Source organism: Galeopterus variegatus, unplaced genomic scaffold, assembly GCF_000696425.1.
Source record: "Galeopterus variegatus unplaced genomic scaffold, G_variegatus-3.0.2 Scaffold2007, whole genome shotgun sequence".
Lineage (NCBI taxonomy): Eukaryota > Metazoa > Chordata > Mammalia > Dermoptera > Cynocephalidae > Galeopterus > Galeopterus variegatus.
In genome coordinates, this window is record NW_007728118.1 from 147,993 (window position 1) to 162,742 (window position 14,750).

The 14,750-nt window shown below is 33.8% G+C and overlaps 1 protein-coding gene across 1 annotated transcript in view; it reads left to right on the forward strand.

The window, feature by feature from the left end:
- DMXL1 (Dmx-like 1) overlaps positions 1 to 14,750 on the forward strand; it is a 151,266-nt gene that overhangs the window by 119,329 nt on the left and 17,187 nt on the right. Inside the window, exons 36-39 of the mRNA XM_008580049.1 lie at positions 3,326 to 3,412; positions 5,916 to 6,037; positions 6,394 to 6,535; positions 10,289 to 10,349. Of these exons, the coding sequence (XP_008578271.1) occupies positions 3,326 to 3,412; positions 5,916 to 6,037; positions 6,394 to 6,535; positions 10,289 to 10,349 (412 nt within the window). The remainder of the gene's footprint in view (positions 1 to 3,325; positions 3,413 to 5,915; positions 6,038 to 6,393; positions 6,536 to 10,288; positions 10,350 to 14,750) is intronic.

The window sequence follows — 14,750 nt, forward strand, 5'->3', positions numbered from 1 at the left end:
TCATTGTATGTATATACCATATTTTGTTTATTAGTTTGTCAGTCAGTGGACATTTGGGTTGTTACATCTATTGGTTATTGTGAATAAGGCTGCTATGAACATGGGTGTACAAATATCCATTTGAGTCTCTGCTTTAAATTCTTTTGGGTATATACCCAGAAGTGGAATTACTGGATCATATGGTAATTCTGTGTTTAGTTTTTTGATTTGCATAATCTCTTAATCTCTTTTAGCACTAAAAGATTTGGATTCTTTTTTCCTCATATATCCATCCCAATCAAAGAAGGTCTTTTTTTAAAGTATGACTTGAAACTTTGTATTTAGGAGACCTTTACAACCATATTTATTGTGATTTTTTTTTTTACTATGATGTTATGTCATATGGCCTTTAGCAAATAAAACTGTTAGTAGCACATGCAAGTTGTTTCTGTTTTTAGCTGACCATATCGTTCGTGTCCCCACTTCCTTCCTTTCTGAGCTTAGGTTCCATGATGCAAACATCCTCAACCCTTTTGCCCTGTTCTTCCTATACCGTACTTGCCTTGAATGTTCCCAAACCTGTTAAAACCCAGCTCTTTGTCTTACTCTATGTCTGCATCCAAGCAGATGAACATGAGTGGAGGAAAAACACAAACCATGGAGCTTGCCTCAATTAAAATGTATGAGCACAAATACCAAGTTAATCTAAAACTACCCTGTAATCATAATAAATTACCCTGTAGTAAATTTAGTTTTTTATTCTCTTTTTCATTCTCCACACTTTTTCCCTTTTTTCTCAAACTTCCAATATTTCTTTCTCACTCCCCACAGATCACTGTTTTGCTGTCAAAATAAGTGCAGTCAGCAGAGATTTAGCCTAATCTTTCCACCACCAATTCTAACTTCTGCTCTATATGCAGCTATTTTGTTCTGCCTCCTTTAACAGTGGATGAACTGTCACTCCTTTATCAAAGGCCAGATATTTCACTTATGCACTGATCATGTCATCTCTTACCTCCTCAAGGACATTGCTTCAGTCCCTCTTATCCTTAATAAATTTTTACCTCTCATTCTCATTAGCATGAGCAAATATGTTTTAATGTAACACAGTTCATTTAAAGAGTTGTCTTTAAAGTCATTCAAGAAGAATAATGTTTCAAACACCATGAACAAACCACCAGTGTAAGAAATAAAACATTATCAATTCAGTTGTGTGTCTCTGTGATCCTTCCCCAGTGGACTTTCTTCCCTATTCACCAGATATCACCTTTTCTCTAATTTAGTTAGGTACTATTTCAAGCACAGTCCACGGAGATTGCTAAAATTTCAGTCCGTTAACTAAATTTATCCCAATTCCAATCACTTATTATAGTCACTATTTCTACTGCCCTAATTAAATCCACCATCACCTCTCACTTTAGCTACTGTAGTGTAGCCTCTTAACTGGTTTCCTGGCAGCCATTCTCACACCTTTTATGTTTTATCTCACAACAGCCAGAATTTTTAAAATTCTCAGTTGGTTTCTCAGTCTTAGAATAACATCTGAACTCTTTATTATGGCTTTTAAGGCCTGTGTGACCTGAACTCTGCCTATTTCTCCAGTCTTAGTCTCCTACTGCTTACAGTCATTCTCAAATTTAATGTGCTTAAGACTCTTAAGATACCAACCACCATTCCCCAACCTCCAGTGGGATTCTGATGATGTGTCTGACATAGAGTTCAGAATCTTCATATTTAAAAAATCAACTCAGTTGATTCTCATGCAAGTCATCTTGACACAATGAGAAACAGTGTTTTAGTAAGTCTAGATAATGAGAGGACAGAAATGTATTCCCATATTGAGGAAGTTTTTTTGAAGTTCATGCCTGCAGGAGCTTTCCTGGTACATGTAAAGTTTGAAAAAGCTCTCCAAGTGAAGTTTGACATGTTCCCCCTCACCCCCCATCCAACCATTACCAGCAAATAGCACATTCCTCTGTTGTAAGGAACTATCATCTGTTTCTGCCTCCAACTTCTTCAAAACCTAGTAGTGGATACTTAGTATACTTTAGGTACCAGGCAGATAGGTGGGTAAGGTGGGATTTTGCCATCAAGTTATAGAATTTGACTTGTATATTCTTTTTGGATGATGGGCCTCTTGTAGCCAGAGCTAAAATTTTCCGTAGAAGACAAGTTGACCCTCAAATGAGCCAGAATGTTTAGCAAATACTGAAATTCTTTTATGTTTGTAAGCAAATTATATTTTAGATTAGAATGTTTGACATCTTTACATTGGTGACTGTAATCTTTGTTTGCATAGGGGTATTTTGGTATAGTTAACTTGTAAGTCTCTTTCAACTCTGCAGTCGAACAGTCATCTTAGGTGCCATTTTTAAAAATACTGCCAACCCTCCTCAGTTTGGTGGTCAGTGGGTAGGCATTGGTGATATTTTTATCTAAATTTTGCAGAAGGTAAATTTGTCATATACTAATTTCAGATTAATAATCTCTGCATATCACAATGAGCTGTGAAACACCTTATTGTAATTTATTTTAAACGATTGAAGGTTAGGGAGGATAGAGAAAAATGAAATAATATCCTGCATTAAGTAACATTTTCAACTCAATAATTGCCTCCTTTTTTCAACTTCTGTTTATTTTAGTAAATGGTGTCTTTATATACTATTCTCTTCTGAGTTCAAAGATGTTGTATACATCTTCTCTGGGGTAAGCTGAAGGTCAAATATATATCCCTCATCTAAAGTACATTGAATTACGATTTTACAGCTACTATGCCTTTTTGGGTCTTAAGTTTCTCTTGTATAAATTGAAAGTTATTTTAGACCAGGAGTCCGTAAACTACAGCCAGCTGGCCAAATCCCACCTATTTTTGTATTTCCATGAGCTATAATGGTCTTTACATTTTAAAAGGGTTTTTAAAAAAGAAAAAAGGGAATTTACAACTGTGACCCTTTGTGGTCCGCAAAACCTAAAATATTTACCATCTGACCTTTTAATATTTACAAAATATTATTAATTACAATACTAAGAAACTCAGTAAATAAATCTTATTTTAATAATTAGAATGTCTTGATCCTTTGAAATTAATTCAATATAGCTTCGAAAGACAACCAATTAATGAAGTTGTGTTATTTCAGCTATCTTTTTATATTTTAAGAAGCAAGTTTAAAAAATTTTAAATTACCCCTGTTATATGGGTAATTAACCTAAGTAGTACCTTTGGAATTGAAATATCTAAAAAGTTTTTAAAAATAATTTATGCAAGTACTAAATGATATATTGTCATATATTATTTGTTATATTACTAAAATCACTATATTTTTATATTGTATTTCCATCCTTTTAGATAGAAGCAGACTTGGGATATCCTGGAGGTAAAGCAAGAATTATTCATAAGGAATCTGATATTATTACTGCCTTTGCTGTTAACAGAGTGAGTACATAGATATTTTTCTTTGATTATTCATAGTTACAGAATGTCTTCTGTTTTATCAGTTTATTCAGTATCAGTATTTCTCTTTCACAGAGCTACTTCTCTCTCCTTAAATTGCAGTCTGAATAAGCTTTTTTATTTTATAAAATGATTATATTTATTTGGTAATATGATTTTATTATATAATTTTGGACATGTAGCTAATAAAACAATGTTTTATTACTACACAGAGAAGTATGAAGTATTAATAAGTGAAATAGGTTTAAAATTTATATAGCACATTATATATAGCAGTAAACCCCCCCAAAAAAGGTTTTCTTTATTCCTTATGTGAGTATATTGAATGTGTTTCTTAATATTTGGTAGAATTTAAGCGTATATGTGACTCAGAAATTTTCCCTCTTTTACTTACATCTCCGGCAGCTTCCCAACTAGTATGTTCCACTTATTATCCTCCTTAGAGATGTCTGTAGTTCTTCACTTAAAAAGTGGCCTTAGGTACAGTAGTCCAAAGTTGAAATTTGTCTTAATTATTTTTACCTTCTATCTCCCCTTACTGCATAGTTTCTAGTCTTCTGCTTACTCTCTCGTTTCCTTTTCTTTCCTTACTTAAAGGGTATATATGTATATCTTTTTTCATGTATTCCTAAGGATATTTAAAGGATTTTTTTCATGTGTTCCTAATTTTAAAATAATTTTTAAATGTTATTTTAATATATATCCTGTGACATTACGCATTCAGTAATTCTTTCACTAGTTGGTTCTCCATCTTCCTGTGCTATGCCTGTATTCTCTTTGATTTCTCCTAGATAGTTCCTTTGTCATTCTGTCCTCATATCTTCCTGTGTCCTTTGTCTCATTTCTCTCACAAACACCCTTGAACAATGATGAGTTCTGTTTGAGGAAGGGAAATCTGGAATCAGCCCCTTAGCCAGGCAATTCTCATGTTGTAATATCTATATAACATGATATATACTTGTCAAATACAAAATTATTGTCTACACCTTACAGTAATACGTGGTTTCCACAGAAGAAAATATGATATTAAATATTCTGTGCTACAAAACATACTAAATTTTTTCTTTATTGAGGAAGTATATAAGTAACTAATAATGAATAGACATCCACATATGTAAAGTCTCTCATTCACTGTATATGAGTGTACCTGTTTAATTTTTATTTCCCCAAATTTGATATTTTTTATGTCCCTGCTAAATTTGTAGCTTAGAAATAACACTTTTTGCCTTCAATTGCACTTTTGAAAAATACCATTGAGGTTCAGTTTTTTTCCGTTTGTTTAGTTGAGAACTATTTATATGAAGGACTATGGTGTGAGATTTTTACCTTAAACTCAAACTAATAAGTTAGCTTTCACAGTTTAATGGATGCTTTCAGAAGACTTAAGATTCCTGCATCAGATTCAAAGGACAGTTTGTTTCTAACAGCAGCAGCAGTAGTGAGAATATCAACATTTTTAGACTGGTTACCTAAGCAACAATTCCCACAGAGTGACAGGAAGAGGGCCAGATAATACCTGCGCAGAGAGGAGGTTACATTACAGGAGGGGATCACTGTGTTTAGGGAATGCAAATCTATTCTAATGGACTGTAAGCATACCTGCCCTTTGTTCTGGATGGGGACACTATAGCTATACAAACATCCTGGAAATGAAACTGCACAACAAAGGGTAGTCAGTGACTCACTCATTTACAAGACATGCAGAATTGGAGCGACCCGTGGAGAATTGTTTCCCAACAGTCTGGTTATATGCTTTTCTTACAGAAAACTTTTTTCTTATTGGTTTGTGTTAGCATTTTACATAATAGTAATATTAATCCTATTTTCTCTTGGCCGTCAATATCTTCCTGTTTTCTGTTTTAGAGATGTCTGTTTTATTTGTAGATGTTTAAAATTTTATGTTATTTAATCCAACCAACTTTACATCTATGATTTCTTCTGGCATATTTCCCCCACTATTTTTCTGCTCGTGCCCCTTTTCTCTGTGATCCTTTCCCACTTCGGTTTTTCTTGCCTTAGATTGAAAGTCTTTTTAGGAGAAAGTGATATTTCTTTGAATAAATCACCATTATGTCTTTAGTTTGGAGTTCCTTATCTCCCTCATCTCTACCCTCTAGGATTCCTATGTTCTTCAACATCTTCCTCCACATTTCTGAATTGTGCAAATCTTAGGGAGATTATAACATTCTAGCAGATTAGAGAGACAGTGCTGGAAGAGGAAATAAAGTGGTACATGTATTGCCATTTAGTTGGCTTTCTATTGTATATACCTGAATTCCTAGAACATAAACATATCTTTATGCTTGAGCTTATGATTTAATAAAACTTTAATTGGTAAAATTAATTTAAAATATTAATTTGTAACTGCTATATTTTTGTACTCTAGTTATCATTTCTAGAGGTTATTTTGTAGTTGCTATCTTTAGAAGTAGCCCATAAACTTGTTACACTTTATTTAAAAATTACTGTATGATTTACTTTTCAGGCAAATCGAAACTGCATAGCGATTGCTTCCAGCCATGATGTTCAAGAACTGGATGTTTCTGGAATTCTGGCTACACAGATCTATACTTGGGTAGATGATGATATAGAAATGGAAACCAAAGGGTATTCTTACACATGTTTTTAATTCCATAACATTGCAGTACAAATGACTTTATGCACTGAACTATAACTTTCAGAAGATTCTTTAAAGAAATACTCCTAGGTTGTAAGCTGAGTGGAACCTAATGTGCTAAAGAGTAAACCAGGGGTAGCAGGAGCTTTAAAGAAGGGAATTGAGAGTTAGCAAAGAGTACGTGAAGGCAATGGAAATTGTGGTATGAAGTCATTGTCTGAGTTAGGAGTAATAGCTGAGGAAAATTAATTTTAAAGTAAAATATAAAGTCAAATGTTAGAGCTTTCAAGTGTAAAGGAGAAACAACTGATGGGTTGTTTTCATTCTGGTTGACATTCCTTTGTAGATCAGAAGATTTCTTGGTTATACATGCTCATGATGATTTAACAGCTGTTCAAGGTACAACCCCATATACACATAGCAATCCTGGCACTCCAATTAACATGCCATGGCTTGGTAGTACACAGACTGGCAGAGGAGCATCTGTGGTATGTAAAGTTAAAAACATTTAAGTTTGGGTGTAACTGTCCTATTTTTCTCTCTAGGTTAATGGATAAAGGATGATTTAAAACATTTATTTTAATTCCTTAATTTTTAGTAAGTCTTACATGATAGAAATTGTAAATTTTGATAATGAGGAATAATGTTTTCACTTGAAAGGGCAACAAAAAATTATTTTAAAAATATGCTTTGTTTAAAAACCAAAAAGCTATATTTTAATTAATAATTATTTGAAACCTAAGGTCCAGATCAAGCTTCAGCAAGCTGTGGCCCGTAGGTCAGATCTGCCCATCACCTGTTTTTTTTTGTATAGCCAATGTGCTAAGAATGGTGTTTACATTTTTCAGTGATTGAAAAAAATCATAATATTTTGTGGCACATGAAAATTATATGAAATTCAATTTCAGTGTCTATCTATATATAAAGTTTTATTTGGAACCCAGCCATGGTCATTTGTTTATATTTGTCTATTGATGCCTTCATGCTATAGTGGCAGAATTGAGTATGTGTAACAGAAGCCATATGCCCATAAAACCCAAAACATTTACTATTCAGTTCTTTATAAGAAAGGTTTGCCAATCCCTGGTCTAGATAATATCTCTTAATGGATATCAACAATGGATAACAACTGTGTCCATAATAAGTATGACTTTTTTTTTTTGTCTTTTTTACTGACCGGTAACGGGATCGCAACTCTCGGTGTCGCGCCCATACCGGGGACTGGCAACAGGATCGCAACCCTCAGTGTTGCGCCTGCACCGCGCTCAGCCAGNCTGTGTCCATAATAAGTATGACTTTTTTTTTTTGTCTTTTTTACTGACCGGTAACGGGATCACAACCCTCGGTGTCGCGCCCATACCGGGGACTGGCAACAGGATCGCAACCCTCAGTGTTGCGCCTGCACCGCGCTCAGCCAGTGAGCGGGAACCGGTCTCCACATGGGATCCGAACCCTCGGCGGGAGCGGCCGAGCCAGCCCAGTATGACTTTTTTTAATGCTGAGACAAATGTATTACACTTTTTTTAAACAAAAAAATATATTTTTTTTTTAGTTAAGCAAATTTAATGAGCAGATGAACTGAAACACAGTTGTTCTGTAGTGATGGCCCAGTATGACTTTTTTTAATGCTGAGACAAATGTATTACACTTTTTTTAAACAAAAAAATATATATTTTTTTTAGTTAAGCAAATTTAATGAGCAGATGAACTGAAACACAGTTGTTCTGTAGTGATGGAGGATCTGTTGGAGCCCTGGTTACCTAAGATGTGATCCATATTTATACCACCAAGAGTTTCCTTTATCGATTCTTAGGGTGTTGGAATTGATACACAAAATCAAAGAGACCCAGCATCATTTATTCTTTCAAAGGCTTTCAAGGTGGTAGGGTTTTTAAAAATTTCCTGAGTCCTGTAGAATGCTTTCCTTTTCATTAATCAGTATGGGTGAGTTGTCAATGAAGGCTCAGTCATCTTTAATAAAATCTTATAATATTTTGTACTTAATGTAGTTTCTTTATAGCTTGTATAACTTTATAATTCTTTGTGATATCTTTTGTAGCCGTTATTTACTCCTACTTAACAATTCTTCAGGTGAAGCTTGAGCTCCAGAAAGGTCAAGTGATTCAACTCAGGTCACTGTGTTGAATTTCTGATAGAGCTTGTTTTAAAGCCTTCTGTTCCCTTTAGTTCAGTGATTTTAAATAGCAGTGTTTTAAGGATTAAACACAAAATGATTTGGTTAATAGTAATTAGATGTTTTTCCATTTGACACATATGTTAAAATTCATTTGTAAGACTTGTTGATCTTTTAACGGGGAACTTAAAGAGAGTGTACAAATGATATGAATAGAAATAATATGCACTTTTTTCCAACTCCAACTTTAGAGAATACAATACAGTTTCTCCTGTAACAGCTTTCCTGCTGGTCTCTTGCTTTCTCCATTCTGAACATAACAGTCAGTTACTCTTTTCTAAAATATCATTGCGATTGTCACTTCCCTCCTTAAAAATTTCAAATTTCCCAACACAACTATAAAAAAAGTAGCAAGTCTTTAACATGGCTTCTAAAGTCCTATAAGTTTAGCCCCTGCCTGCCTCTGGAGCCTCATCTTCCTTCATTATTGATTCTCTTTGCTCTGGTTACTCAGGTTTCTTTCTTGTCTCTTGAAAGCATCAAGCTTATTGTCCTGTGAAAGCCTCTGCCTTGCCTGCTGTTTAAAATGCTCTTTCCCTCTGTTTTACCATTCAGATCTCAACTCAGATTACCAGAGATTTCCTTGGCTCCCCTAGTGAAGGCTTTTGCCACTACCCACTCTACCCCAATTACCTTATTATCTCATTTTATCATCTTTGTAGCACTTATCAGTTATTAAAATTATCTATTCATTATTTAGTTGTCTCGTTTATACCCTCTGGAATGTAAGCTTTTTGAGAGCTTGGGTTCTGCTTGCCTGTAGATTGACAATCACTAACAAGAATGTCAGTGGACATGTAGTAGGTGTTCAGAAAAATTTGTTTATATTCCAAAGTGTTATAAATCTACCTTTGGTATCCGTTTTAGAATTGAATTTTCTTTTTATCTAAGTCTTAGATGGACATCTTTTTAGTTGGGATCATTGTGATTTGGGAAAAGTATTAGGATTGCCCTACTCTATCCTCAAGAAAAAGACACCAATAGAATAGAATATGTGTATCTTCTAAAATAGTTAATGATTTCTTTGTCTTATAATGTTCTACATATGCTTTCAGAAACTTTTTTTAACCCTGTGTGTATTTTTTTACTTATGATTTCCTTTGATACTTTAGTCAGAAAAAAAATAATAAAGATAAAAACAGGAAACTTTAGGCATTTCTTTATTATAAAACAACGTGGGATTTAAATGTGAAGTTTACTAAACAAAAGTAGTATTCAGCAGGTTTTTATTTTTTTGTGGAGAGTTGATGAATCATTTTCTTAATCCTGTCGTTTTATCAAATGATGAATACTACTAATAAAAAGAATTTGTTATGACCAACCTCTGCTGTTTTGGAGTATAACTTCATCCATATGTGTCTTTCAGGTTTTTCATCCCACACTAGTTCTGCTGGCCTAATCCCTTTCCTCTCTACCAACTTCCCATCTTCTCCACAACTTTAAGCTTATTAAATAATTTTAAATCACAAAGAACAACAAAAAAGTCTACCTGAGACTCATGCAACAAACTTATGACAACATTTAACTGTAGTTATGGTGCTGTATAAGTAGGAAATGTTCTATATATTAAAATTTTTCTCTTTAATTACATGTATTTATTTTACTTTTATTTGGCAGGCTAGTTAAACCATTAAAAGTGTGATTTGAAAATGAGTAAATAGTTCCAAACTATCAATTAAAAATTTATTTAATTTTTTGTTCACCTCTTTTATTTTTAAATGCTTCTGTCTGTCTTTTTAACCTTATAGTACTCAGGATTGTTCTAATAAATTTAATGGGATTAGAAAAGAATTGGCAAGAAAGGAGGGAAGACTAAATTCTTGAAGGGAATTTTTTCTTAAATCCTAGTTAGTGATGCAGAAAACATATGCACATTTAAATATAAGACGTGTGCTATTAAATATTATGTATAGTATTTTTAGCACCCATAATGGTAGTTATGAAATCACATAAAAATAAATAAATAAATGCTATTTGAATTTTGTGTCACAATTCAATTTTTTAATCCTGCTTTTTATTGTAATTATAAAATAATTTTTTTTACCAGATGATTAAGAAAGCCATTAATAATGTCAGAAGAATGACTTCTCATCCAACTCTTCCTTACTGTAAGTTGATGACAATTAGCAATTATTCTTTCTTATTTTTATATCTATTTTTGGTAATTTTTATTATAAGGAATTTATGGGGAGCTTTTAGTTTCAGTTGAAAGACAGCATTTATTCTACTTTTTTTGTAGAGAATGTTTACTAATAAATAAAATCTTCATTTTAAAATTGGATGACAATAGCAAAAGAAATTTCTCTGAATTAAAAGAGAAAGCTAACTTAATGAAATAAATTTTTGTCATTTTGACTGCATATATGTAAGTTAGCACATTTTACCTTTGAACATTTCTGAACTCCTTAGACAATGTTAAGTCGTAGTTGATTATTATTTTAATAGGATCATTGCCATCTTTTATTACATAGACCAGAACCATACCTTGATCATTTAAACCTCATCATAATCAGTTTGTATTTTATTAATTTTTGTCAGTTTGTCTTTTATCGAACAGATTAACAGTAAGCACAGGAAATGGTCATTGGTAAGTTCTTATATTTAAAGGCAAGATATATATTTGCTTTCAGTGAGTCTTAGGAATTTTGGAAGTTTCTCTTTCTTTAACCAAGAACTTAATTAATAGGGAATTTTTTTAGAGGTATTGATTAATTGGTGGGTTGGAATCAATACTTATATTGGTATGTGAATATTCCAAGTGTTTTTAAAATATGATTTTTAAGTTGTGCCCTTCATCAAGTTGTTTTACCACATAGTAACAAGAATACTGCATGTTAATTAAGAGGTATTTATGTCCCTCCAATTTAATAGCCTCTAAAAAAATTTTTACCACTTTTTCTCATGGGAGATATTCTTATAAAACACAATTGGCAAAATCAGTGTTCTTTTCTGCTTAATCATAAGTGCTGTATCTGTTATCAAAGCTGTATACTTTGTCCAAAAAAGGGCTCAAGAGAATTATATATTTAAATTGAAGAGAATAACTTCTGTTACTTATACTAGATGTATAAAATAATATAAACGATTAGTCTGTTTTAATCACATTAAATTTATATAACACTAGAAGTACATATTTTTTATTCACAAGTTTACTGTGAAGTGAGAACTAACAGTCATGAAGCCTGTACAGTAAGGAGTCAAAATCTATTTTATATACAAAGTTTAAATAATATTATTCCCACAGCAAGAAATATTTGGCATTGCTTAAAACTATCCTTAGCTCTATGCAGTAGGGTTTGGAGGTTTCTCGAGATAGTAAAGGGATCTCATTTTCTCTCAGTCCTATAGCATGTGTCCTGACAGGTGAGTAGTTTATAGTGAATATCCTCTACTTCAAGCCCATAAATTTAAGTAAAGAGACCCCCAGCTTCAAAGGCGATTAATGGACTTACTTTCAGAGGCATTAGGTAACATCAAATCACTGCTGTCTTGAGAGATAAGTACTTTCTCTGTCAGAAAACTACTACAACTGGCAGATAAGAGACTTGAAAAATTAAAAGCTAATTAAAAGAATCACTGGATTTTTTTCAGCTTATCTTTTTGTGTCACAAATAAGTCCCACAGGTAGTAATTCAGTTCAATAATAAGTGCTTTTTATGTAGTGAAAATGTTATGAGATAGGAGTTTTTAAAATCTTGCTCAGAAGTTTAGATACCTCAGAATAGCTCCTTTCTTCCCTTGAAATAAATCTTTTAAAAAGTCAGTCATTATAAGCTACTACTTTTTGACTTCTCCTCTGAAGAACTTTTTAGAAATTAGCCTAAGGCATTTGTAATCTCTGGGTGGAATAACACAGAACACTTCTGACACCAGATGTGTAGGTTTTTTCCAGTCCATGCAGTTCTCCAACTCTCTGAATACTGTTTGTCATGTAATTTAGTTCAATTAAGATACTGTCTCCTGGAGGTAGAATCAGATCCCACAGATTAAAGGCTCAGTCCCACAAGTATGCCCCTCACTTCTGGTGCCATGCAGTAGTAGTAGCTTGTCATCTGTACTTCTGACCAACCAGCTAGAAATTTGGGTTTCCCACAATCACCTCCTCGAGTTTGATTAATTTGCTGGAATCATTCACAGAACTCAGGAAACACTTTACTTGCAGTAGTAGTAGCTTGTCATCTGTACTTCTGACCAACCAGCTAGAAATTTGGGTTTCCCACAACCACCTCCTCGAGTTTGATTAATTTGCTGGAATCATTCACAGAACTCAGGAAACACTTTACTTCCATTTATGACTTTATTTTAAAGGATATTATAAAGGATACTGATGAAGAGATACATAGGACGAAGGGCTATGAGATCTGGAAGGAGCCTGAGCACAGGTGCTTCTGTTCCCCTGGAGTTAGTATGCACCACCTTCCCAGCACATGGATGCACTCATCAACCACGAAGCTCATCAAATCCACTTGTTCAAGAGTTTTTATAGAGTTTAATCCCTGGCCCTCTCCTCTACCCTTTTCTGGAGGTTGGTGGGGCTGAAAGTTCTTGCTTTGGCCCAATCGTTTACATAAATGCAGCAAGAATAGTGATTATCATATAGGCTTTTTAGAAGTCTGCTTTGCTGGAACATTAATAAGGAATATCAGGTTAGACTTTTAAAAACCTCTTAAGGCTAGGAAGCCAAGCCAAGGACTTGTCATCTGACTCCAAGTGCAATCTGATAGATTTGGGGGAATTCCTTTCTTCTCGGGACTTCAAAATATCCTGGGATTCCTGGGCCTGCCAGCAAGTGATAGTCATTACTTATCTGTAAGGCAACCATGTAAGGAACTATGAGTGTGTCTGTACAATACAAGGCCAGTTTTTTGTTTTATTTTCAAAGTGCTTTATTGGCTTCATAAATTCAACCCTTAGTTCCTTAAAGGAACTGTTAGTTCCTATCTGGTTATATATGATTTTATGCACATTCTCAAATATGATACTCCAGTCAAAGCTGTGGTAATATAACCAATGTTTCCAGTTATGTCCTGTTACAAGGACCACAGATTCTTCTTGAATATATGCAAATAACTATATTGTCATGAAAATAAGAATACTCATTAATAGCTTCTGAATTCTGGTTAAATTAGGTAGGGAGAAAAGGTAATTCTTTCATCTCTGTTCACAAAGATATACTTTATGAAATTTCTGTAAGGTATAGGTAGCTTAAGAGAAAAGAAAAAGGCTTCCTTGGGCCGGCCTGGTGGTGCACTGCTACAGTGCGCCGCTTGGGAAGCGCGACGGCTCTCCCACCGAGGGTTCGGATCCCACATGCAGACCGGCTGCTCACTGGCTGAGCGAGGAGCGGTGCGACGGCTCTCCCGCCGAGGGTTCGGATCCCACATGCAGACCGGCTGCTCACTGGCTGAGCGAGGAGCGGGGGCAGCACCGAGGGTTGCGATCCTGTTGCCGGTCCCGGTCCGGTACGGGCGCAACACTGAGGGTTGCAATCCGTTGCCGGTCACAAAAAAAGACAAAAAGACAAAAAAAAAAAAAGAAAAGAAAAGAAAAAGGCTTCCTTAAATATGGAAAATAAAACATTAAAAAACTAGCAATGTTTTAAACAAAAAAAAAATCATTAAAAAAGTCATAATAATTCTTCATCAGGTCATTCAGTCCCATGTATTTCTTGTTCTTCATCTTGGTTAGCAATTTCATTAATTCATAAGATATTTTCATTAGCGTTCTGAAATTTTTTACCATTCAAATGGTATTAAAGTTATCAGAAATCTGTATCTTTCAGAGTCTTTTCCTGAATTTCCTTCAAGACAGAACACTTTAGGGTTATAATTGCTTGCAAAAGCTTTCAGGAAAGCATCAGAGTAAAACAATTATCTGTCAATGATAAAAGAGTTAACACGGCCATGGTTAAAGATCTGATGAGAATTTATTACCATAATGACCCAATTGACAAGGAAATTTGATTATTTCTGTGACATACAGTGTTTTACATAACTGAAAGTATGGTTGATAAAATTATACCAGGACATATCAGATTTCTAGAAATTTCTTACACTTTCTGGAACACATTCTGTTATTAGAATATATTTTAATAATATATACCAATACAAATATAATTTTAAAATATTATACACACCTTTATTTGACAATGCTTCCCATGCAATTTAACATATCAAATACCCCTAATTAGTCTAACATCTCTTTTTATAGGGAAAGAGAACAAATTCTTTTGCGATATCCCAGGGACCCTCTGAAAACTCCCTAAATTAGTTCAAGTCAAAAAGAATTTAGGATTTTATTTTGGAAAGTTTGTCAAAGATATCAAACAATTTAAAATACTTGACTAAAATAAGATCATAGGTTATACTGTGAAATAATACTTATTTGTTTAACCAGATTGATAAAGATTTCAAAGGCAAATACAGTAAGTTATATAGTTGTCCCCAAAACCTTAGCTTTTTTAATATTGAGAAGACGCAATTGTTTTAAGGTCGATGACCTGATAAAGA